The 22,275-nt window shown below is 40.9% G+C and overlaps 1 protein-coding gene across 5 annotated transcripts in view; it reads right to left on the reverse strand.

The window, feature by feature from the left end:
• The window catches only part of LOC134640327 (girdin-like), a 66,155-nt gene that overhangs the window by 8,945 nt on the left and 34,935 nt on the right, over positions 1 to 22,275 (reverse strand). For 3 of the 5 annotated variants that reach the window (XR_010095451.1, XM_063492035.2, XM_063492031.1), the window contains exons 5-30: positions 19,859 to 19,917; positions 18,981 to 19,064; positions 18,714 to 18,854; positions 17,905 to 18,077; positions 13,480 to 13,561; positions 12,774 to 12,932; positions 12,206 to 12,352; positions 11,963 to 12,107; positions 11,245 to 11,423; positions 10,146 to 10,283; positions 8,890 to 9,073; positions 8,601 to 8,731; positions 8,142 to 8,435; positions 7,672 to 7,854; positions 6,939 to 7,217; positions 6,565 to 6,689; positions 6,186 to 6,324; positions 5,339 to 5,515; positions 5,086 to 5,247; positions 3,579 to 3,856; positions 3,271 to 3,414; positions 2,963 to 3,149; positions 2,694 to 2,839; positions 2,466 to 2,558; positions 1,923 to 2,125; positions 1,574 to 1,621 (exon numbers count right to left, since the gene is read on the reverse strand). Coding sequence is in view for 4 of the 5 variants with exons in the window: in XM_063492035.2 (XP_063348105.1) it covers positions 1,574 to 1,621; positions 1,923 to 2,125; positions 2,466 to 2,558; positions 2,694 to 2,839; positions 2,963 to 3,149; positions 3,271 to 3,414; positions 3,579 to 3,856; positions 5,086 to 5,247; positions 5,339 to 5,515; positions 6,186 to 6,324; positions 6,565 to 6,689; positions 6,939 to 7,217; positions 7,672 to 7,854; positions 8,142 to 8,435; positions 8,601 to 8,731; positions 8,890 to 9,073; positions 10,146 to 10,283; positions 11,245 to 11,423; positions 11,963 to 12,107; positions 12,206 to 12,352; positions 12,774 to 12,932; positions 13,480 to 13,561; positions 17,905 to 18,077; positions 18,714 to 18,854; positions 18,981 to 19,064; positions 19,859 to 19,917 (4,080 nt within the window). In the remaining variant the exon portion in view is untranslated. The remainder of the gene's footprint in view (positions 1 to 1,573; positions 1,622 to 1,922; positions 2,126 to 2,465; positions 2,559 to 2,693; positions 2,840 to 2,962; positions 3,150 to 3,270; positions 3,415 to 3,578; positions 3,857 to 5,085; positions 5,248 to 5,338; positions 5,516 to 6,185; positions 6,325 to 6,564; positions 6,690 to 6,938; positions 7,218 to 7,671; positions 7,855 to 8,141; positions 8,436 to 8,600; positions 8,732 to 8,889; positions 9,074 to 10,145; positions 10,284 to 11,244; positions 11,424 to 11,962; positions 12,108 to 12,205; positions 12,353 to 12,773; positions 12,933 to 13,479; positions 13,562 to 17,904; positions 18,078 to 18,713; positions 18,855 to 18,980; positions 19,065 to 19,858; positions 19,918 to 22,275) is intronic. The other 2 variants (XM_063492034.1, XM_063492033.1) reach the window with 1 other exon arrangement.

Below are 22,275 nucleotides of genomic sequence, written 5' to 3' on the forward strand. Positions count from 1 at the left end.
GGAGGGAAGAGAGCGACAGAGTAAGGCCAGGAGGGAGGTGAAGGAAAAGCAAAAGAAAAGAAAGAAAAGGAGGGCAGAACAGAGGGATGTGGTTAATGTTTTCACAAACAGAACCAGGGGAGAGAGAGCTGAGCTCCTGGACACCTTAACTGGACAACAGACAACAATGCAACAGACACAACAACAAGAACTATAATATATGACTTTAAAAACATGTGGATTATAATATTGGAGAGCCTATTAGATAGTTAATCAAGTGTAAGGTATTTCAATCTATACAAATACTTTCCATATTATTAAAAATATACACACACACACACACTTTATTGGATGCCCTTTGGAGGGACTGAAATGCCTTCCACTGACTTTCTATATGTTCTGTATTTAAGGGCAGACTTTTGTATATAAAAAAAACGACATTGTGTAAACAATAGAAAAACAGACACATTATGCAAAACACCGTCTCCTGCACACAATCAGCATCATCCGCACATTCTCATGTTAATGGTTTTGACCACTGTATATTACATTCTCATCTTATTTCCAGGCATTACATTCTGTACACAACACAACACATTCCACACCTAGATGAGACAACAAGATGAAAATTATTAAAGGGTGCAATCAGGAGAACAAGAAGGGGCAGGTTAACAGCAAAAAATAGCACTATAGTGTTTCCAGCAAAAACTTTCCCAAGAACCTCAAAGAATGAGAAGTTTATAGCTGCTGTTCCAGCACACTCGACTGTGTAATTTCTGTACTGTACGCAAGTGTTTTAGCAAATGTTACTACATGGTTGTTAAAGGCTACGTTCTCTTACTCTTACCTCCTATCTTGTGTGTTGTGAAAAACATACAAACTCGTTACACTAACTGACAACTTTGTGCTACGTAGCAGAAATATGTGGCTTAGTTGTTACTTGGTGATTACAGTTAATGTCAGTACAACTGAAAACAACCAACCAAGCCAGGTCGCAATAACCAACGCATTGCACCTTTTAATAGCTACGATGCTATGATACAGGACGTTTCTTATTTACGAGTGAGCTGAACAGATCGACAGGTTACCTGAGAGCAAAGCATCTTGGGATTAGATTTTTTTTCCAATATTTAAACCATGAGGTGCACTTGATTCAGCTCGACCTTGAGCGAGTATACCGGCAACGTAGATGTAGTCCAAATTATTCCGCAAATTCCAAGATATTAAATCTTCCAGCTTAGCAACTGACAATGACTCCAATGACACGAGGCAAAAGTCTTAAAGCGACTCTTCTTCAGAAATGGTGGACACCCCCTTGAAAATGTTGTCAGTAACTACATAAAATAGTACTATTCTTCAGTGATTGAGTTTAATAGTATTGGTAACAGCTGACTGAGTGCACCTCAATTTGTTTCAAACACAAGAAATGCTTCTGCATCTTTAACCAGGTCTGAGGTCAAGAGTCAGCCTGCACAGCTCAGCCGTAATCTCTACGACAGCTGAGTGATATGGACAATGGACTCACAAAAACATGCCCTGAAAGACGTCACAGTCGGGTCACAAACCCCTCCCACCCTCCCCATCCGCAGCATACCATTGGAGGAACCCTGCACTTGGGCATGAGACTGCTGCCCTCTCCTCCCTTTGCAGAGAGATATAAAGAAGCAAAGGAGCAGTTAGGAGGAAAGACCCATTCAGTCACTCAGGCATACAAAGCCACACTCACAAAGTAGACCATTAAGTGTCAGTAAAGAAAGTTCAGCATCAAATTAAAGCTGTTAGCAAATGTTTCACTAATTCTGTGTGTACTACGAAACAGTATTTTATGAGTTTCCCTTCTCTTTGTAACAAAAAATATTGTGAACACATTAAAAGTTCCTTCAGTGATGGTCGAAACTATAACTGTGCAATCTTGTGTGTACGTGTGGTTCTTTCAGACTCACTGCTGCTCCTCTTGTGTGAGAGCGTGTCATCTAGCGAGTTGGTGCCCGAGCCTATGGATGAGCTGTCCTGGCTGTCCTGGGGAAACACCAGAAAACTGTCTCCAGACTCTGATCGAGATGGAGTCAGTGTGAGAGACCGCATCCTCTCCCGGCTCTTCGGCTTGATCAGCTTCTTCATCTTTAGAGTAATCCAGTTGCCGCGCCTGTAAAGCAGAGATGAGACAGACACTCAATAACAGACGAACAAAAGGAAATAGGATTTTAAAAAATCAATACATAATCATATAAAGGATATATAAAGGCTAGATGCATTTTAAATTTTATTTTAGGCTTCATTTGAGCGCCCAAATGATTATCAGGGTAAAGAAAAAAAAAAGAGTTTCACTATACAGCTGTATGATACTCTGCAGGTAATAAATATTTGATGCACTCCCTTCCTGATGCTGCACTGCTTTTCCCATCTCAAAATACAAGACAGCAAGTATGCAGAACTTTACCAATTTGACTCAATTTTATGTCATTTAAAGGAAACAAATTATGCACCTGCGTGGAGGTGAAGGGTCATAGAACTTGTACTGGTCCATAATCTTCTCCTCCAACTTCTCCTTCTGCCTCCTCAGCTCATTCAGCTTATCTCTGAAGGTTGGACAATGAGAAGATAAAAGCACAGTAAAAGCAGACAAGAATGCATACACTCTAAACATAAAGGCATCATATTTGCATTTACAAACACAGATACAAAGAAATATGCCAGAACCATGTGAGTTTTACATGTATTGTCTTTGCTCTACGTGGAACAGGTCCTTGCTCTCCATGGTCTGCTCCAGCAGTGTGCGATTTTGTAACATCAAAGTCTGGATTTGATCCAACAGGTGACGGTTCTCTTCCTCCAAGTTTCCCTTCAGCTGGCTCAACAACTAACACAACCACAGACAGATACATTCATATTTGGCTTTAGAAGCAGTGTTTTGAAATATGATACATTAAAAAGGTAGACACCATGAGAAAAACCTGAAGGGAAGAGAAGAGAGACTCATTACCTCACACTGGTTGGTTAGCTTGGTGGAGGTGATGTCCAGCTGCTGGTACTGCTCCTTCAGTTTAGAAAACTCAGCCTCCAGCTTGGTTTGCTCCAGCTTTGCACTGTTCAACTGGCTCTTTAGGTTTTTATGGTCCAGCTGGAGATTTTCATTGTCCTTCAAGAGCTGACGATAGGTGCTATTCAACCTGAGGAGAGAGAAAATAGACTCCTTGGTATACGGCCTCATTGATTTAATTCAGTCCTTTTGATAAATTAGTGCTAATGTGAGCATAATGTTTAAGGTTATGGAAAAAAGGTTGAGCTGACCTATCATTTTCCTCTTTGAGCAGTTTGTACTGGTCAGCTGTAGCTTGGTGGGTCTGATTCTCCAGGGCCATCTTTTCCTGCTGCTCCTTCAGATTTTTCTCCAGCTCCTCCAGCTCCCCCTTTCTCTGCAAGAGCTGTTTGTACCTACATATGCAAACAGACACACACTTTAACACTTATGTCGTTAGGTCCAGGACCTTATTTCCTTGCAAAAGGCAGTCAAACTACAAACTAAAGTCACAAATGAGACTTAAGCTGTAATTAGACTTGAGCATGTGCCCATCCCAAGCTCCTAAACCACATCTCACTTGTCCTCCAAGTCCCTGTGCTGCTGTTCCAGGCTCTTGTGGGAGGTCTTCAGCCCACCGTGCTTCCCGATCAGCGCTTCATATTCAGCTGCCTGCCTCTCGTGGAGCGCTGCCAGCTTCTCGTGATCGCGCAGCAGCAGTTCGTAGGTAGCCCTCAGCTCCTCTTTCTCCCTCAGCGCTCCTTCACGCTCTCCTTCCACACTGCTCTGCTGGCTCTGCAGCTGGGCGTTCTGGGCCATCAGGGATGCGCTCTGTGAGCTCAGAGTTGAGTTTTCCACCTACAAAGAGGACAAAGGCAGAGGGAGAAAAGGACACATTATGTAAAGAGGTGATAAGAGTGATGTGTGGAGTGTGAATAAGAACAGCATTAAGCCCCTTAAATCAAACATCAAAGAACTTGGAAGCAGTAGCTGATGGGGCTTTGGTCTGTAGGGGGCACTCTTCCCTCAACCTGCTCTCCTGCTTCAAAATACTACAAAACATCAGCATGAAAACTGTTTCTTTACATGTTTTCCTTTATGATCACAGCAGCACCCAGTTCTCAAATCCCTCTACAGACATGACTACTGTGTTTATTCACACTATGAACACACACACACACACAGTCCTGGTGTTGCTACAATTTCTACCTTTTTTAAAAAACTCTTAACTACCTCTAGCCCACCCCACATACAGATGTCCTCAAATAGTGCCCAATTCAAAGCAACACAAGCAAACAGAGAAATAGCTACTGTGTAAATCCCTCCACCCTTAAGAAGGGTTTGTATTACTGCCAAACAGGGAGGACAAGTGTAAATCCAGAGCAGAGAGCTAAGCAGCCGGGCAAGGCAAACAGGGCAGTACACAGAGGAGGCTATAAAGGCACAATGCAGTGCCATCCAAGTCAGAATGGCTAACAAAGCTCTGTCGCCTACTATATGCATGGTTGCCAGCTTTCTGCAAAGTCAATTGCTATAGAACCCAAACTCTCTGTTCTCAAGAACAGAGTAGAGAGCTTCATGGAAAGGGTTTTAATGGCATAGCAGCTGCATTCAAGCCTTACTTCACCAAACAGAAAAAATGGTTGGATGCAGTGGTGCAAAGCACTCCACCATTGGACTATAGAGCAGTGGAGGCGTGTTCTCAGGAGTGATGAATCATGATTCTCAGTCTGGCAATTCGATGGATGAGTTTGGGTTTGGCGGTTGCCAGAAGAACGGTACTTGCCTGACTGCACTGAGACAAGTATAAAGTTTGGGCGATGCGGGATTATGGTGTAGGGCTGTTCTTTGCAAGCTGGGCCCAGCCCTTTAGTTTCAGTGAAAGAAACTCTTAATGTTTCAGCATACAAAGACGTTTTGGACAATTTCATACTCCTAACTTTGAGGTAACAGTTTGGGGACGGCCCCTTCCTGTTCCAACATGACCAGTCAGTATCATTCTCTGACTTCACAAATGCGCTTCTGGAAGAAGTGTGGAAAAACTCCCACAAACACACACCAAGCTGTGAGAGGTGTGATGGGATTACCTGTAGTTTGGCATTCTGCGTCTGTAGCGTTGTATTGTTCTCCTGTAAAGAGGCCGTCTGCCTCTGCACAGCCACTATCTGAGCCTGCAGGTTGGAGTTTTGGGTTTCCAGTTGTTTGAGTTGGCTCCTCAGGGCCACCTTCTCAGCCTGCAGAGTAGCATTCTGGGAAGACGATACATGATAGTATATTAGACAGGAAAATATAAAACCAAAATTCACAACATAATTCATTCCTGACAGTATCTAAACTTACATTCCTCTCCACTTCAATGAGTCTGTCTTTGACTTTCAGCAGTTCTCTGGTGGCTTCATGGCTTTCTTTCTCCCATTTACTGACAGCCTGAGGGTCTTCCCCTCCTTTAGGGGGTGAGCTCTGCACCATCCTCTCCTCCTCCTCTCTCTGCCGGAGCGCCTCATAGTTTTTCTTCACCTAGGGATGAAAATAGTAAGTCAACAAAATTAAACATTTTCTTTTCCTGCGACCGCCTGTTCGTGGCTCATGTTTTTTCACAGCTTTGGATTAGATTTGTGTCAGCAGGTTCAAAATACAAACGCCTCCCTGAAGGAAAGCAGACATCTCCTATCGCACATCACCCCTTATAAATAGATAAACTGCAGACAGAAACGAAGAGTGGATAAAATAAATAATGCATCGGCCTTGACAAGTCCTCGATGTTTTCATTGTTTCTAGTGTTTGAGTGTACGAGAAAGATGCCGGGACACGCTGATCTCAAGTGGACAAGCATGCATATTCAAGTTTTTAATAATGGGGTTTTCTTTAATATGGCGATGCTAAACATCTGTAAATGAACAAGTTTTTTATTAAAGTTTTTTTTTTTTTAAAAAAGGAGCCAGTTGACATGGTTCAGGCATCTAGTTAGGATGCCAGATGGGAGGAGACCTCAAGAGACAGAACAGGCTGGAGAGTTCAGGAATGCTTTGGGATTGCCCAGAAAGAGCTAGTGTGGCTGGAGAGAATGACATCTGGAATAGTCTGGTTAACCTGCTGCCAGCACAACCCTACTTCAGATAAGCAGAAGACAGCAGACTCACAGATACAAATCCATATTTTTAAAACATCCATTTGTTGTGTTACAGACCGTTTTCAGCTCCTGGCGAAGCTGCTGGTTAAGGTTGGAGGACTCCTGCAGTCTTGCCTCGAGTGCAGCAATTTTCTCCTCTTTGATCTCCAGAGTTGATTTCAGGGTCGACTCAAGTTTGGTTTCCAGGAGCTTAAACCTGACGATAAAGGTTCAGGTCAGTCCAGATGAGTGTTTGTTTTTGCAAAGTGAGTTTGTCAAAGAAACGCTGATTAAAATCAAAGAACGTAATTTACACCTCACCAGACTTGATTTATTTTAAGCCTCAACTTTAGTGATTGTGCTTTGTAATAATTCTGATTCCAAGCAAGCTGACTGATTTCTCATTTGAGCTGAATCGGAGGATGGTTTAGCTTTTGTATGCAGATATAATATTCACCTGTCGTCTGAGCTCTCGTCATGCAGGAGCCTCTCTTTGTTCAGTCCAATCTTTTCCAACTCATGGGTCAGTTTCTCAAGATCATTGGTCATCTGCTGAGTCCGCAGCTTCTCGCTCACAAGCTCCTAAACACACAATTACATGGTTTTGAATTCCATATTAGCAACAGACATATATTTAAAAATAACCCAATCAAATTGGTTGCAAGGTTTATTAAAAGGGATATAAAAACACATTTTTAATCACAAATTCTTAATTTTATCAATATTTGTTTCAATACACAATGAATGGCCTCTACAATATATAAATCAAGAGGTTTAATATGTTTTGAGATAATATTTGCAGATGTCTGATAGTCTAACAGCTATTTTTACCTCTCTGAGCGTGACAAGGGTCTTCTTATCGATCGTGGCCTGTTTGACCAGCTCCTTTTTCTCCCTTTCCAGGTCCTTGACTCTCGTACAGGAGTCCCTGAAAAAGATCATCTCCTTGCCCATTGTCCGATTTTCCTTCTCCAGGGTAGCGATGCGCTGGTTGCTATCATCCAGCTTTGAGTCGCGGATCTCAGCCTGCTGCCTCAGTCGCTTGTTCTCCTTTTCCAGGAACTTCTTGTCTTTCTCTAGCTGGGAGCTTTCCAACTCCAGAGCCTTGTTCTGGAGGAGAAGCGAATGTAATGGAGAGCAGATGGTTAAATATGATTTGGGATTACTCTTTGTCTAAATGCCTTCTTTGGCTGAACTTGGACAAAGATTTGCTCAAAAGGCCAAAAACGTATACGACAAACAATCTGGGTTAATCCAACTCAACTGGGAATCGCGCTATAATTTCAAAATAAACTAAAAAGAATCAGAGTGGCAGTACAATGCTCCTTAAGCACCAGATCATTTTTCACTTTTTTGATTTATTTAGGACAATTCAGTCTGCTGAAGATACATTTTTTTGAGCCAGTGTGACTGACCCCATTAATCAATGCCAACAAAAGTAACAGACGCCTAGAGCTGTCCCACTAGTTGCCATATATTTGAGCTGGACAAATAACTGCAAGTTCCTCAAAATACTTTTAATTCTGTCATTTTCAGTCTATTTCCACATTTAAGCATTACCTACCTCCTGCTCCAGCTGCTCGAGACGTTTACTGGAGATCTTGAGCTCCTCCAGGTTATGCTGGAGGGACTGATTCTCAGACTCCACCTCTTGCAGCTCTGCCTCCAACTGCTGGATTTTCTTGCTGCTGTTCTCTAAAGCCTTCTGCAGGCGCTGGTTCTCAGTATCTAGGCCCTGGTAGCTCACCTGGGAGAGGAATAGCCAGATTAGGAAATTCAAATCATCCATGAACTAGTTGTGCTTCTCCCTGAAGACAACTATACGTCAGATCCCCTGTAACAGCATTCAGTGATAATAAATTACAAAACTAAAAGGGATTCTTCGCATTCTTAAATAAACATCTTCGTTTGTGCCGAGATGGCTACTAATCTTCATTTGCATATATCTGCTTTATTTCTCAAAGAAATTTATTCCCGCAGTTACATCTCACTGCTCTTCAACCACATATGTACCCGCTGTATGACCTGTATTACCTCTAATCTCTCAGTCTTCTTAGACGAGGCTTTGAGCAGCTCCAGACTGCGTTTCAGTTGGCTCTTCTCGCTCTCCAGCTCCCTGTTCTCGGCCTCCAGCTGAGCAGCCTTAGCCCCCGCCGAGCGGAGACTCTCAGCTGAGCGTCGAAGCTCCAAGTTCTCCTGCTCCAGTTGAGTGTTTTCTTTTTCCAAAGCCTCCAGCTGGAAGGCCATGTTTTTCAGGGTGTCCAGCTTCTTCTTCAGGCGGCGGCCTTCTGCCTCCAGCTCACTATTCTCCTTCTCCAAAGAAGCCACCTAAACACACACAGGAAGCAAAGATGAGAAGTAAAGCATTTGGCAATACCACCAAATTCTTTTCATGTTTTCATGTTACTCCAACAATTGCTTCAAAAAAAATCTGAATGTGAGATAAGATAAGAGGATGAAAACTTGCAGACACTGTCACAAAATGCACCTGACCTTTTCACAGGTGATTCCAAGACTGGCAACTTTCTTCTGCAGGCTCTCGTTTTCCCTTTCCAACTTCTGTATCTGAATTTCCAGCTCTTCTGCTCTCTCTCCTTTCTCCTTCATAACTTCAAGCTCTTTGCCTGCAAAAATAAATGTTTAACAACAACTAGAATGTTTATCCATAACATTTTTATAGCACATGAAGACAGATGAGGGGAAAAAAACAAAACAAAACAAAAAAACTACCATTACTAACTTGCTGTAATGAACCATAAAAAGTAATAAACATGTCACTTACGCAGCTGTTTCCTTTCAAACTCCATCTTATTTAGTTTGGCAGTTGTCTCACAGATCGACTCGTGAAGAACGCGGTTCTCTTTTTCCACATCCTTGACGCGGGCCTCGGCACCCACCTGGCAGCGCTGACGCAGAGACGACACGGTTTGGCTCAGGTGCTTGTTCTCCTGTTCGAGACCCTTCATCTGGAGAGCACATATCAGTTTTATTGAAGGCTAACAGGCAACTTTAAGATAAATTATTTACTTTTGGGTGAATTCTGTGCTTAGTGACCATTTTTGCTACAACTATCTTGGCTGTATGAGTCAGTGCTGGAGAAAGACCTTCATTTAGTTTCTTTTAGTCTAGTTAGATAAACTCATTAAAATTCAAAAGACATCAAGAAAGAAAACTAATGATGTGTTTAAAAAAAAAAAAACAGAGAAACTTATTAGGAGTATGCAAAACTGTTCATGTATTTTGGAACATCACATTAGCCACATCTCATTATGTTTACAGCCAAGTGCATAGATTTTGCAGCAGTAATCCCAGTGTTCTCTCTCTGTAGCTAATCAAGGCCGGATTTTACAAATCAGACACTTAAACTAATCAAAGGTGTCAGATTTAGGTCTAACGGCTACAAAGTCCCTGCAGACGGGCAGCGAGCTAGTGCATCTGGGCGACAGAGTGCCAGAAATCTGTTCAGTCAATAAAACATTAGTGGAGTTTCCACTAAACAGTTTTTTGGAGCCAAACGCAAATCAATTACACAAAGATTGCTTTCAAGAAAACTAGAGACTTCAGTAAATTACACAGCCTAGTCGTGTTGTTTTAATGAAATTTCCAGTAATGAGAGTCAGTAACAGTTTTGTGGAGAGCACAGCGTCTATTGTCAGAGCCCCATTTGTATTAATGTGTCTGAGACTGTCCAATAGACTGGAATGTTAATTACATTTTAAAGGCACAAAAACATAATGCAATTGGTTTTCAGAAAAGCTGCTCTCTAAATCAGTCAGTGAAGTATCATTCTTGAAAAGAGGCGCAAGGGGAGAGATTTAAATCAAAGTCAGGGCTAGCTTTCCAAAGCTAGTTAGCTTTTTAGCAAAAACCTTCCACTCAAGGTTATTATTTTTTAGAAAAATACATTTTTAGATATTTCAGGCACATTTTACCGAGTAGGATGTGACCACTACAAAATATATTTGGATTACTGACTTCTAAAAATTGTGCATCTTATTTTTTACTGATGATGTGTATTTCCTGTAAGCGTGTGCGTACCTGTCTCTCTGAGTTTTCTCTGAGGGTTTCCAGAGTCTTCTCCAGCAAAGCCTTCTCCTTCATCAGGTCAGTACTGAGAGATTCGGCACTGCGGAGCGACTCTCTGTCTGCTGTCAGTTCGCTCTCCAACGACTCCAACTGTAAACAATAATTAAAGCAAGTTTGCGATTTTTGTTCTTGGGAGTTTTTCTTATTCCGTTACCGAATAAGAAAAAGATGCACAGGAAATGGTCTTGCAGCATCAATTGTCTGGACGACATATCATAGTCACAAAGATGGCAATGCAGTTATTAATCCATAACAAATGCTGAATACGTCACCTCATTCTGTCACTACTCTGCAGATAGACACATAGAAGCGGCTGTTCACACATTAAAAGTAAATATTACTGTGGCTCGACTCTTCCAGCAGCTGCATTCACATTTTAATGTGCTCTTGCTCCTCAATCACTCAAAAATCTAACTCTGAATTTTCTCTTTGTGAGAGACGAACACAATTTCATGCCTTTTATTCAACGGCCACAGAGAGAGGCTTATGTTTCTGAAAATAGCTGAGAGACTTCTCTTAGCAAGGGGCACTGGTGTGTCAAAGAGTGGAAAAGAAAAGGCAATGCAGGGCTCCCCGGATTTATAGGTTTGCTTTCAACCTCCCATCCACCCCTTTCTATACCCTCTCTCCTCCTTTCTCTCCATTTCCTACTGAGTGAAAAGGTCTAGAGTCAAGTACCAGGATGATATATTTTAGAGGAACTTGGTGCAATATGCTAATCTGATAAAGGACATAAATTTTAGCCTCGAAAAACAGATGTAGAGCTGCAAATCTATACTAGAACACACACAGAATACCCACTTTATTTCAGTCATAGAAACTAACAGTGAACAGCTCAGGACCTACATGCGAAGCTAACTATATATCCAGTTTTTACTGGGGAGGACTTGGGGTACAAGCAGGCATTTCTCCTTCGAATAACATAATCAGAAGCATAGTCGTCGGAGTCATTCAACAAACATCAGATATGTACAATCCAAACAGAAAACAGGAATTTACTTTCAGCTTGTTCCCAGAGAGAACAATAATAAAATATGACGTCAATTCTTACTTTCTTGCTCAGCTTCTGGTTTTCTTGGTTAGCTTTGACCAGTTTTGTCACAGTGTCCTGACTGGCTGCTGCTCTGAGTTCCTCAACCGTCTTCAGCAGGGTCTGGTTGTCTTTCTCCAGCTTTAGCAGGCGGCTTGACGTTAGCTCATTCACCTCCTCCCCCAGAGACTTTTGAGGGGCTGAAAAAGATGGATTACAAATAGCAAATGTTAACAACTAAACCCAAAGAATTCTGTTTTGATTTTCTGAGCTCCAAGTAAAACCCATTAAAAGATGCCAATCACCAAAACAATACTTGGCAATACTGACGTTACAAGTCCAAAGGAAAAATAATTAATACAAAGCACTATGGTATAACTTTACAGGTCTTAAAGCCTTTAAAGTGCCATTTTAACAAACAAACTCCCACACAAAGTCTTTATCCAGATCCCTGGCTTGTTAAACCTCTTAACCACTCTTATAATCCAAACGCACCGCTGATCTTTCAGGAGCGCTTGAATATTACTTACAGGTCTTAAGCAAGTGGAAAGAAAACCCAGTGGAAGCTGGCAAATGCACAAGGGCCATAGAGAAGACGCCAGGATTAAGAGCCAATGACCACAGTCTGATCTGTCGGGCCATCTGAACCCTTAATCTTGGTGAACTCAGGTGACTGTCAGCAGCATTTTAACTCAACATGCTATTTTTCGACTTTTCAACTTCGTGGCTCTCCTCTAACCTTCTGTTAGCTCTGGTGTCTTTGATAATTGTTCCAGCTCCCATCCAAGGTGCAGGGATTCATCCATGCTCTGTTTCTGGGCCATCTCAAGCACAAGGTTCTCCTCTAACAGCTCCTCCATCCGCTTACGGTCCATGTCCCGCTCCTGGGTGATTGGGGATATAACAAAAGTTTTCATCACTATTTGTACTTTCCAAATAGCACTGATACTGAAACACTGAATTTAAAAATGTATCATCATACCATCTCCAGGTCGTGGATCTTGGATTTGATCTGTAGATTCTCCTTCTCCAGGAGATGTAATTTGTCGGACCGGGTCCTGCTAGCGTCCAGCTGCTCCTCCAGCATCGTCTTAGTCTCCAGCAGAATCTGGTTGTCCTCCTTCAGCTCCTACAGAAAAGTCAGCAGGTAATAAAAGGTGAACAACAAAACTGCAACTTGGACATGTTGTGCTCTCTTTAAACAAAAGCTTAGATTTAAATTAATATATTGCATAGACTGGGCTTACACAGTTTTATATATGCATGAATCTTTATATATGTGAATGGCACAAAATATTAATCTAGAAAAGTGTTTTCTGTTAGATTTATAGTTTTTATTCAAGAGAGCACTAACAATAGTTCAATTTTTTAATTCAAACATCAATATTTATTTTTTTAAAAACTAGCAGTTTGCAGTGAACACAGATATTGCAGTATAAATAAGATGGGTCTCATACTGGTTGCATAATATCACAACACTGCCAACATAAACTAGAGTTATTAATATTTGGCTACGAGATCATGTTTGATCTGTATGTGCAGCCCCGTACCTCAACTCTGGCCTTGTAAAACTCGATGTCATGAAGTCTCTCCTTGTATCGGCTCAGCTCGCTCTCCAGCTTGTCCACACGTATCGCTTTCTCTCGGAGCGAATCCAGCTCGTCACGATAGGCCCGAGCCGACCGAGCATCTGACAGCAGCTGATAGCTCTGAGGGAGTTGGTAAACAAATGCACAGCATGATTATGTGGATTCATGAAACAAAGAGCCAACTGACAAAGAATTTCATGGACAAAGATGCAAACAACCAAAACATGCATTAAAGAAAAAAAACAAAACAACAAAAACAACACTCAGTCAATCTGGAATCTTGTAAAAAATATAAGCTATTAGCAACTTTAGCAAGTTTCTTCTGTTACATAAACAGATCAGGCCAGAACGAACTCTACATCCACACAAACACATCTGGAACCACAAGAATTATCCTCATGCACCTTGTTTACTGCAGTTCACCAGTCAGCCTGTCGCCCACTCCCTATCAAAAGCCATGTGAGGCTGCTGCTTCACTAAAGATAGCTCTAATAGCCTGTAATGAGCTAAGTCACCTGCTGGCTGATTAAATCCTGGCAGAGCTGCACAAACAGAGGACTTAGAAAGAGGTACAAGGAGCAGGTGGAGGGGACATGTAGTCACATGAATGTTTGTGTGTTATGTGTGCATGTAGGTGCACAAGCATGGACGTCAGTGGAGACGTTACCTCTTGCTGAAGTCTCTTGAGCTCGACCTCCATGTTCTCAAGCTCCTGCCTGGTGTCCAAAAGCTGCTCACTCTTCTCCTCTCTGCAAACAAAGCAGAAACGTTGGCAATGGGAAAAAGGTTAGAAACATTAAGCTTTACACTGAAAAATCATATGGCAAAGGGTTTTTGTATTTTTTTTTTTAAGTGTGGATTCCTATGTATATCAGTTCTCGGGATGCACAAGAACATTCCCTTAGGGCTGTTTCCATTTCAAAGCTTTCAGCTACAGTAAATCATTTACAGGTGGAGCACAGAATTGAATATATGAACGGAATAAATCATCAGAATAGTAGTTTCAGTAGGTAGACAGAATGTCAAACTTCTTTTATATCGTGGGCCACATGCAGCCTACTTTGATCTTTAGTGGGCTGGACCAGTAAAACTCCCTCTGTGTCAGTGTAAAGAAGTTTAACTACACATTTAATACCTGAAACACCTAAGTTAATACAACACTAAGTTCCAGTTTTTCTACATGATAAAGAAATGCTGCTTTAGTGAATAAAAGAAAGCATGACTTTACACAAAGTTCTAGAAGCTATTTGCCCATACTGTCGTGTAATTATTAAAACAGGAAGTTTGTTAATTCACAGAAAAGGTTTGACCCCCAAAAAATGTTTTTGGTGTCCTATGAAGGGCCATGGGGGAGCTCTTCATCAGGAGGAAAAGTTGTAAAATAATATGAAAATACAGTGAAAAGTCCAAAATTTGTGCCCTGTTTTAATTTTCAACGCTGCCTATCGGACTGCAGCCTTTGCCGGGCCGATCTTGGATTATGTTTGATACCCTTTAGTCTATGTAATTTGAGAAGCTTCAAGAAGTTATAAGTATTCAGCAACAGGCAGCAGGAATGTAAACCGAGTTTCAGCAGTTAGATCTCTTAAAACCACCGTCAGCTACTTGAAGGCCCCGATCTGTTTCACGTGCTAGTTATGCTCAAATTCCAGCTTTGATTGTTTTTGTCAGAAAAGCTTCTTTGCAATCAGCAGTTACGTAGTCTTTAAAAAAAAATTTATAAAAATCTTTTGATGCTATTAAATCTTTGTGTGACATTTGTCATAGTAAGCAATATGAATCAGTTAGGTATTCAGTCCAAGCGGATGACTGTGCCACATTTAGGAAATTCCTCCCAGGCATTCTTGTAACGTCGTGTCCATGAGAAAGGGAAGAATAACCCAAAATTAGGTTTTCAGTTGTGCCGTTACTGGGACAGACGCATAAAAATATCCTATTGTGCCTGGTGTGTATGACCTGTAGCTGTCAGGAGCGTCTTTCCTGCGTCTTGCCCTAAATTTGGCGACTAATAAACAAACCTATTCAGCTTGACAGCACATTTTGAATAACAGCCAAAGGAAAACAGTCACAGACAAATGAAAAACAGAGTTCAAGAGATTGCATGTCAATCTTTCCCTGAGACTAAAACCCCTGGTGCACTTTGGAGCCAAAAAATAAAAAGAGTGACATAAAAGCTGGGATGGAAACTACAGAATTCAATTCATTACTCTTTTTTTCGCATCAACAGTTGGGTCGATCTACTATCCAAGACTGTTCTGTAACATTTATTTCAATGACAGTGAAGTAGGGCAGCCTGACATTTGCTGTCTGTGTTGCAAATTCTCCCAGCTCCTTCCACAGAGGGTAGCTTTGAAGGAAAGTAACTGCATTCCTGAGATGCTGCTCTGTGTTTGCATGAATCCACTCCACTGAACATTTGATGGACTATTTGATTACTGTTCTCTGGAGTCTCTGTCCATCTGAATAATAAAAATCATCCTTTAATTCAGGCATTCTCGTTCACCTTCTTTCTTCCAAGGTTCACGTTATTTAAGATGCTAGAAAATACTCAAGCAAAATGTTCTTTAACCCATTTCTGTTTTCATTTCATCAATTAACTCCCTGCCCAAAATCAAACACACCTGTCAACACCACCCACGGAGATGGTTTTGGACTCTCATTGTGAATGCATCTGAGTCTGGTGCTTATTCGAATGGTTTAACACGCCATGCATGCACAGACAAACAGTTGTGTTAGTTGCCATATTCAAGAAGCCAAGAAACAAAGAAACCTTTATTCTTAGTCTAACAAATATCTAAATGTCCTCCATCTGTTAGTCTGGTGTTATTTTCATAGCTTTAATTCTTTGTCATATAAAAAAAAGAAGTATACTCTTGTCTAAGAACAAACAAAAGCATTCTCAATAAAAATACAGCTTTAAAATGAAAAGTTAGGACACCAGATATGGCTATGTTGAAAGATTTGTTGTGCTTTTCAATCAATCTATATCATTTAGATCCCAAAACGTAACAAAATATTATTTTAATTTTCAATATTTCTATCTATATGATTCTAGAAGAGTCCAAATTTATATATCTAGGTGAAGCTGTAATACCTCTATATTAAAACTAATACAGAACAAAACATTAACAAAAACAGACCACTGTGGAAACACTGAAACATACCCCCCAGCTCTGACCTGGTCTCCTTCAGACACAAAAAGCAGACACACACACACTTATATGGAGAGACACTGTCTGTGTATGTGCCTGCATCCATAGACACAACAAACAATCTTCCTCTCCCTTAAAGACAGCAACATGTGACCAGACTACATCAGAATGGACAGACGGACCTTTTTGTTCCTTGTCACAGCTCATCACATGACAATAACCTTTCTATCACAGACACAGCAGCACTATAGCAACACTATAGCAACCAACCAACAAAATAAATCTTGCTGTTGTTGTATTGTGCCCCTGTTTAAGTTAACTGAAGAGATTATAAATGTGGGTCAAGGAAGGAAAGATAACAGAAACGCCTACAGTGATTGATGGCGGCCCATTCCAGCACAAGAACAAGACAAATTAGTTTAAGATCATTCAAGGTGAGATGTTTTTAATGTGACAAGGAAGTGGCTGATCTGCACCTCAATCTAAGATACAACCAATTGTTGAAGAACCATAATTTAGTCCTTTAGTTAGGCCTCATACAAACATTTCGTTTAAACAAAGGAAACAAAACAATGCATCCTTCGACAAACAGGAATGTACGCTTTTGACTAATCAACAACCTGTTTAAACTGGAGTGAGTCGACAGTTAAAACTGAGAATGAGTCTAATCCATGAGGTAGCACATTAGCAAATATTGCCTTATATCCAAGAGACCAAAACCCTTTAGAAGTGATAGCCTACATTATACATTAACAAAATGTGAATATTATATAATGTGAGCAGAACCTCAGATCCCAGATCTAAAATAAATATATTTAACATTTCAAAAAGAATACGGACAGCAGCTCACACTGCATGAACAAGCCTGCAATGTTTGTCATTTCTTATGGAGTTCTATCCATGTAAATTAAGCTTTAACTGGTAGGTAGTTGGACTTCTCTTTTTCTATAAATTTAAGAAGTGCTCAGGACTTTCTCTGACTCAAAATGGGTCTTTGTGTAATAGATGGCTGTCATTTCTCTTAATTTGATGAAGAAAACGAGGGTACGCTTGACTAAATAAAACATACATGAACAAAACTACTTGAGTCCTGGTGATTTTCCCCTAAGTTAACCTCTTTGCGGTGAGCTAACATTTTTGTCAACACAGGGCTTGTACTCATTTAAAAGCAGTTATGGTGACAGATTCACTTCTATCCAGCAAATTAGATCCACTCAAGTGTGTAAACAATTTCCTTGACATAGGCTGTTATCAGCCCTGACATAGACTATCACAGGAATCCAATTCATGATTATTTCAGCTGGAACAGAAAACATGAAAATCAACCTCTGTAGAACAAAACAGTTCCTGCAAAGTCGTTAAACAACAACACCAACTTCAAGGCACCAGCCAGTCTGTTAGGACAGGTACAAGTTAAGTTCATTCGTGCAACACTAAAATACTTCCACTTGAAGTGAAAAGTTTTCTCTTCTAACTTATCCATGTCAGCCATTAAGCCTTTGTCTGCTGGAAAATTACAGCACTTTAAAAAGGAAACTCTATTATTCATAAACCACATTTAAAAGGCCTCTAAGGTTTCTGAGAATGACTTCACTTTTTCTTCTTTTGTGTGTGGCTCATAACAACAACGAAGGCTCATGCAACTAATAAGTGGGCCGAGTGGAAATGGACTCTTTGGATAAATATCCAGTTAAACTGTGTCCTTTTCTCATCGTGAAGGTGATTGCTGATCACGAAGAATCTGATGAAGTTCAAATACTGATCCTGATGACCGTGCAACATTTTATCTGCCCAGTTCAGATCACATTTGTGACACTTGCAACAGTAGGAAACAAAAGTGGCACCCACAGAGATCTATTTACACTTCTAGCTACTTTTTTCTGTTTCCTATGCTTAATTTAGATAATTATTTAAAAGGTTGATATGGCAGTTGCACTCACAGTTCCTGCCGAAGGCGTCTTATCTTGGCCTTGGCATCAGCCAACTCCACAGAGAGGTGCTGTCGGCTCTCAGTCCTCCTCATACTGGGAGAGTCACTGGGAGACTGGGTTGGACAGGGAGCCAGTGGAGATAGCTGCACACAGTCTCTCTCCTGGGTAAGCTCTACTATAGTCTGGATGGGAGCAGAAAACAGAAGCAGGTGAGGTGTTGTGTAAATGCTTAGAGGGAAAAACAAAGAGAAGAGGAGATTCACTGATTCAACGGAAGGACTCCCACCACCCAAAAACTAGAACAGAATAAAAAGTGCACACAGTCCCACATATAGCCCATTTTGATCTGCTGCCCCCGACAGGAAATGGGATTTTAATTGAAAGCGGCTGGACTACAGTGATAATCTGGAGGCTATTAGAACCCCCTGAAACACACTTAATAACACACACACACACACACATCAGCTGTATCTGTCATTGGGATCTGCACCCCATGGGTTGGAAACTCAATGACGCACGAAGTCAAAGTCAAATACACCCCCCCCCCGCATCCATGCGACAGTTAACAGTTTCAACCCTTCCTTCCTGAGGTTTCTCTCGTGTGGTAACATGAAAAAAGGAAAAATTTCCACATAACCCTGTTTGAAACTGACCTAAAGATTTTCATCAGCAAATCTCCCCCAACAACAGAGAGAATTTCAATTCATTAAATTTTCTACACTTCCTTGTTCTTTGGTCTGCATTGTTTATGTACTTTGTCATTTTGCTAATAAGCCTCAATAAGTGTATATTCACACACATATACAGTATGTCATTACCTCAAGCTGTGTGTCCCTTTCATCCACCAGGCGCTTGAGGTGGAAAGCCAGGTTTCTGGAGAGGCTGTCCAGATCCTCTGGAGGCATTTCCCCACTTTCCAGCCACTGCAGGTCCACTACATTTTCTTGGTTATGAGTCACCTGAAATTACCATCATATTGTCAATAAAGCTTTAGCGAATAGTGAATGTAACAGTGAACACCAGCTGAAAGGTTTAGCAAGGCTTATAACATTTTCTCTTTTGTGTTTGCTGTGGAGGAGAAATACCTCTTGGATATGTGATGCTATGGCAGCTTTGGTGTCAAAGTCCAGAGTCTGGATACGCTCAATGTACTCTTCCTTTTTCTCACACTGTAAAGCGAGAGAGGAGGATGCAGGGGCAAAAGTTAAATCTCTAAATCTTCAATGAGAGAAGAAGAGCAGCACGATATTTGAAATGTGACATAGTCGATAAGTTTAATAGGGGGTCCAGAGGAGGTTAGCAGGCCAACAACGTAAACATGAGCTGCATTTATTTACTGAGTGTATTCTTATACATCAGAAAGATGATAAGAGCAAAAACAGCTGAGACAGGCTCTTGAACTAAATGAGAAGATGCAAGAAGATGGAAAAATTAATATTTTTAGTTTTAATGAATAATTCTGATTAGTAGCTAGGCATCTGTGCGTTTTAATGCAGCCTTGTGGTAGGCACATTATCAAGTCAGAGTTAAGTGCATGAACACAGGTGCAGCTTCATTTGCATAAAACAATGGAGTTGGTGAAAGGTCAGTGGCTTTATCTGAAGTGCAGTGAGTAAGAGCTGAATGCAGACTTTGTCATAAGACAGAATAGGTCTGCATTGTCATTCATTACACAGCGTTAGTTGTATCAGAATTAAAGCTGGCAGTAAATCAAGGAAGACTGGACTAAACAGACTTAAACTCTTCCAAATTTGATTTTTGGATTGAGAATTAAATTGCAAAAGTATAACCACTAAAAATGGCACAAATAACAATGATATCTATTTGACCTCCTCATAAAATATCATCTTAAGTTGATAGTCGTCTGTTATGAACCTTCTTAGTTCATACTTTCATAGCAGCATGAAACGTGTATCAAATGCACTTATGTGGAGCGTTTAGGTCGACTACACTGAGCTCTTACCTGGACAGCACAGCCTAGTAGCAACAGCAACAGTTTCTTCATCTCGTCCAGACCTTGCTCTGAAGGAAGACATAGGACACAGCAGGGGAATAACTTTAAATATGTCTGCATAAAAACCCAAACAAAATTCCTGTGGAAATCAAAGATCATTTGTTACGCGTGTCTTGTTACTCCCTTTACTTGTCTGGCTTTGTGTTTAGTTTTTGTGGTTTATTAAGGAGTAAAAAAACAGAGGTTTGTTAATTAGTGCTACTGATTGATGTTTTGTTGATAGCAGTGGAAGTATTTTCCGTAGCCTCTTCACCACCACAAGCTCAGATCGATTACATGATGTAGGTCAGTAACTAATTCATAATTAAGCTTTACAAACTGATTTTTTTCAATTAGTAATAAATTTATCTTTGTTAAGGCTTGTGTGTCCTTTGGAAACAGGGCTTCACACAGCCAGATTCCCTGTAAAAATCAAGATGTAGTAGGTTCAGATTAAAACACCAGCTTCACCTTATTTTAAGACAGGAATAAAATCATTCCCACATTTACTTCCAATAAGCCTAAATTCTTGGGTTGTTCCCGTTTCCCCTTATAAAACCTTTCCTCAGATATAGTGACACGATGTTTTCCACAGCGCAGTAGGCTGGCAGGGTGAACACCCAGTACTTCCACATGTCAGGACATATTGTCAGAAACTGCTGAAACCCACAAACAGCTGCTTGCCTGCTCAACAGGCCTGAGCTCATCTGTGTGATTTGGGACTGAACAACAGCAAACCAGGTGGTGCATGTTTGTGTTTGTGTGTGTGTGTGTGTCTCATACACTGACTAAGTGGTATAGCTAATGCTAGTTAAGGGCATCTGTGTCTCTCTGTTCTAAGACTGTTTCCCCAGTTCATAACCAGAGTGTGTGTGATAAGCCAGCTCATCCTGCAGCCCAGGGGGGCTAGCAAGGGCTAACAATGTCCTGCTAAAACGATAATAAATCCAGATTAGTGACAGCATGTTCTTGATGTAGGGTGGTCTGTTTTATGGGCCAATCATCACAGCTAAACAGCAGGCATACACAAGGACAATTTTCACTGACAACTTTAATCTTCGTGGGACTTTCCAAATGACAAAAAAAGAGATTATAATGAGATGAATGAGTGATGAAAGTACTTTTCATGAAGGACTGAAAAGTACATGTTGGAGTGGGTTGGGGGGGCTAAAAAAAGCTGTGGAAAGCAACAACTTAAGGGCATTTCACATACAGTGCGTATACAAACGGCACCTCTGAAATCCATACATTCACACAACCTGTAGAAATGCAGACTGGCAGGAAGCGAGTGCATACCCTACACATAAAACCATAAGTGGCTGCAAAAAATGACATGGTACAGACAGAGGACAGAGGTCAGTGGTCAGCGTTTGCTCAGCCTAGCATCAGCACAGCACATGCTGCTTTCTATGTGAAAGAGCTTTTAAAGAGCAACAGACACTGTTGTCGCTCCAGGATGGCAAAACAGAGACTCCCATTGCAAGTGTCTGTTCAGCTATTTTACAGGTTTCTCTATACGAATCAATTATGCTTCATTCATCATTCTTGAATCAGAGGCACAAAAGTCAATATTATTACCGAGTAGCACAGAATCTCCATGTAACCATTAAGTAACAGGTTAAATTATATTTTAAACTTAATAGCAATACAATAATGAGAATAACTACTGCACCCTAGGTCCAAGACAGAGTCTGTATATGTAGTTTGAATTTAAGGAACAAATCAACAGAAATTTGAAGAGAAATGTGCTGCTGAGCTGCTTAAACTTTTCTGTTTTCACAAATATAATGCAGCCCTGAAGCTTTTGAGAAATTACCAGACATGTCAGAATGCAAATGAGTCAGATCAGATATTAAACTTAATCTCCCAGCCCCCATCTGTGTGACAGCCCCCGCCTCTCTGCCGGCTTGCACGTTGTGAAATATCACAGGTAATAATCCGGTGTGTTCACTGCATCCTGCCTCTAGGATGCTCTCCCTCAGTATCCTTCCCTAAACCAGGTGGAATATTGCCAACACCGAAAATCTATCTTGTGTGCTAACTGCTTGACAATGTCAGGACCCAACTGTGCCAACATTTACAGCATTCATATGTGAGAAAATAACTTTCAGTTATGTTAAATATATAGTGAAGCAGGTCTCTTTTTCCCCCCTCTCTTTTTTGAGCATTCCAGCTAGTATAGACCTGGAGCTTTGCAGCAACCTTTTTCTTCTTTAGGCACTTATAGAGAGGTGAATATTTAAATGTTTCAATCATAATATGGAAATTCTCTTGTAATAGAATTTGTGCTGAAGTCCAACCAAGGAAATGAGTGGTAGGTTGTTGACAACTCAGAGGGACTCTTTCTAACCTTCTGGTATAGAAATCAGTCATAACAAGGTCAGGTG

The sequence above is a fragment of the Pelmatolapia mariae genome, linkage group LG13 (genome assembly GCF_036321145.2).
Source record: "Pelmatolapia mariae isolate MD_Pm_ZW linkage group LG13, Pm_UMD_F_2, whole genome shotgun sequence".
Lineage (NCBI taxonomy): Eukaryota > Metazoa > Chordata > Actinopteri > Cichliformes > Cichlidae > Pelmatolapia > Pelmatolapia mariae.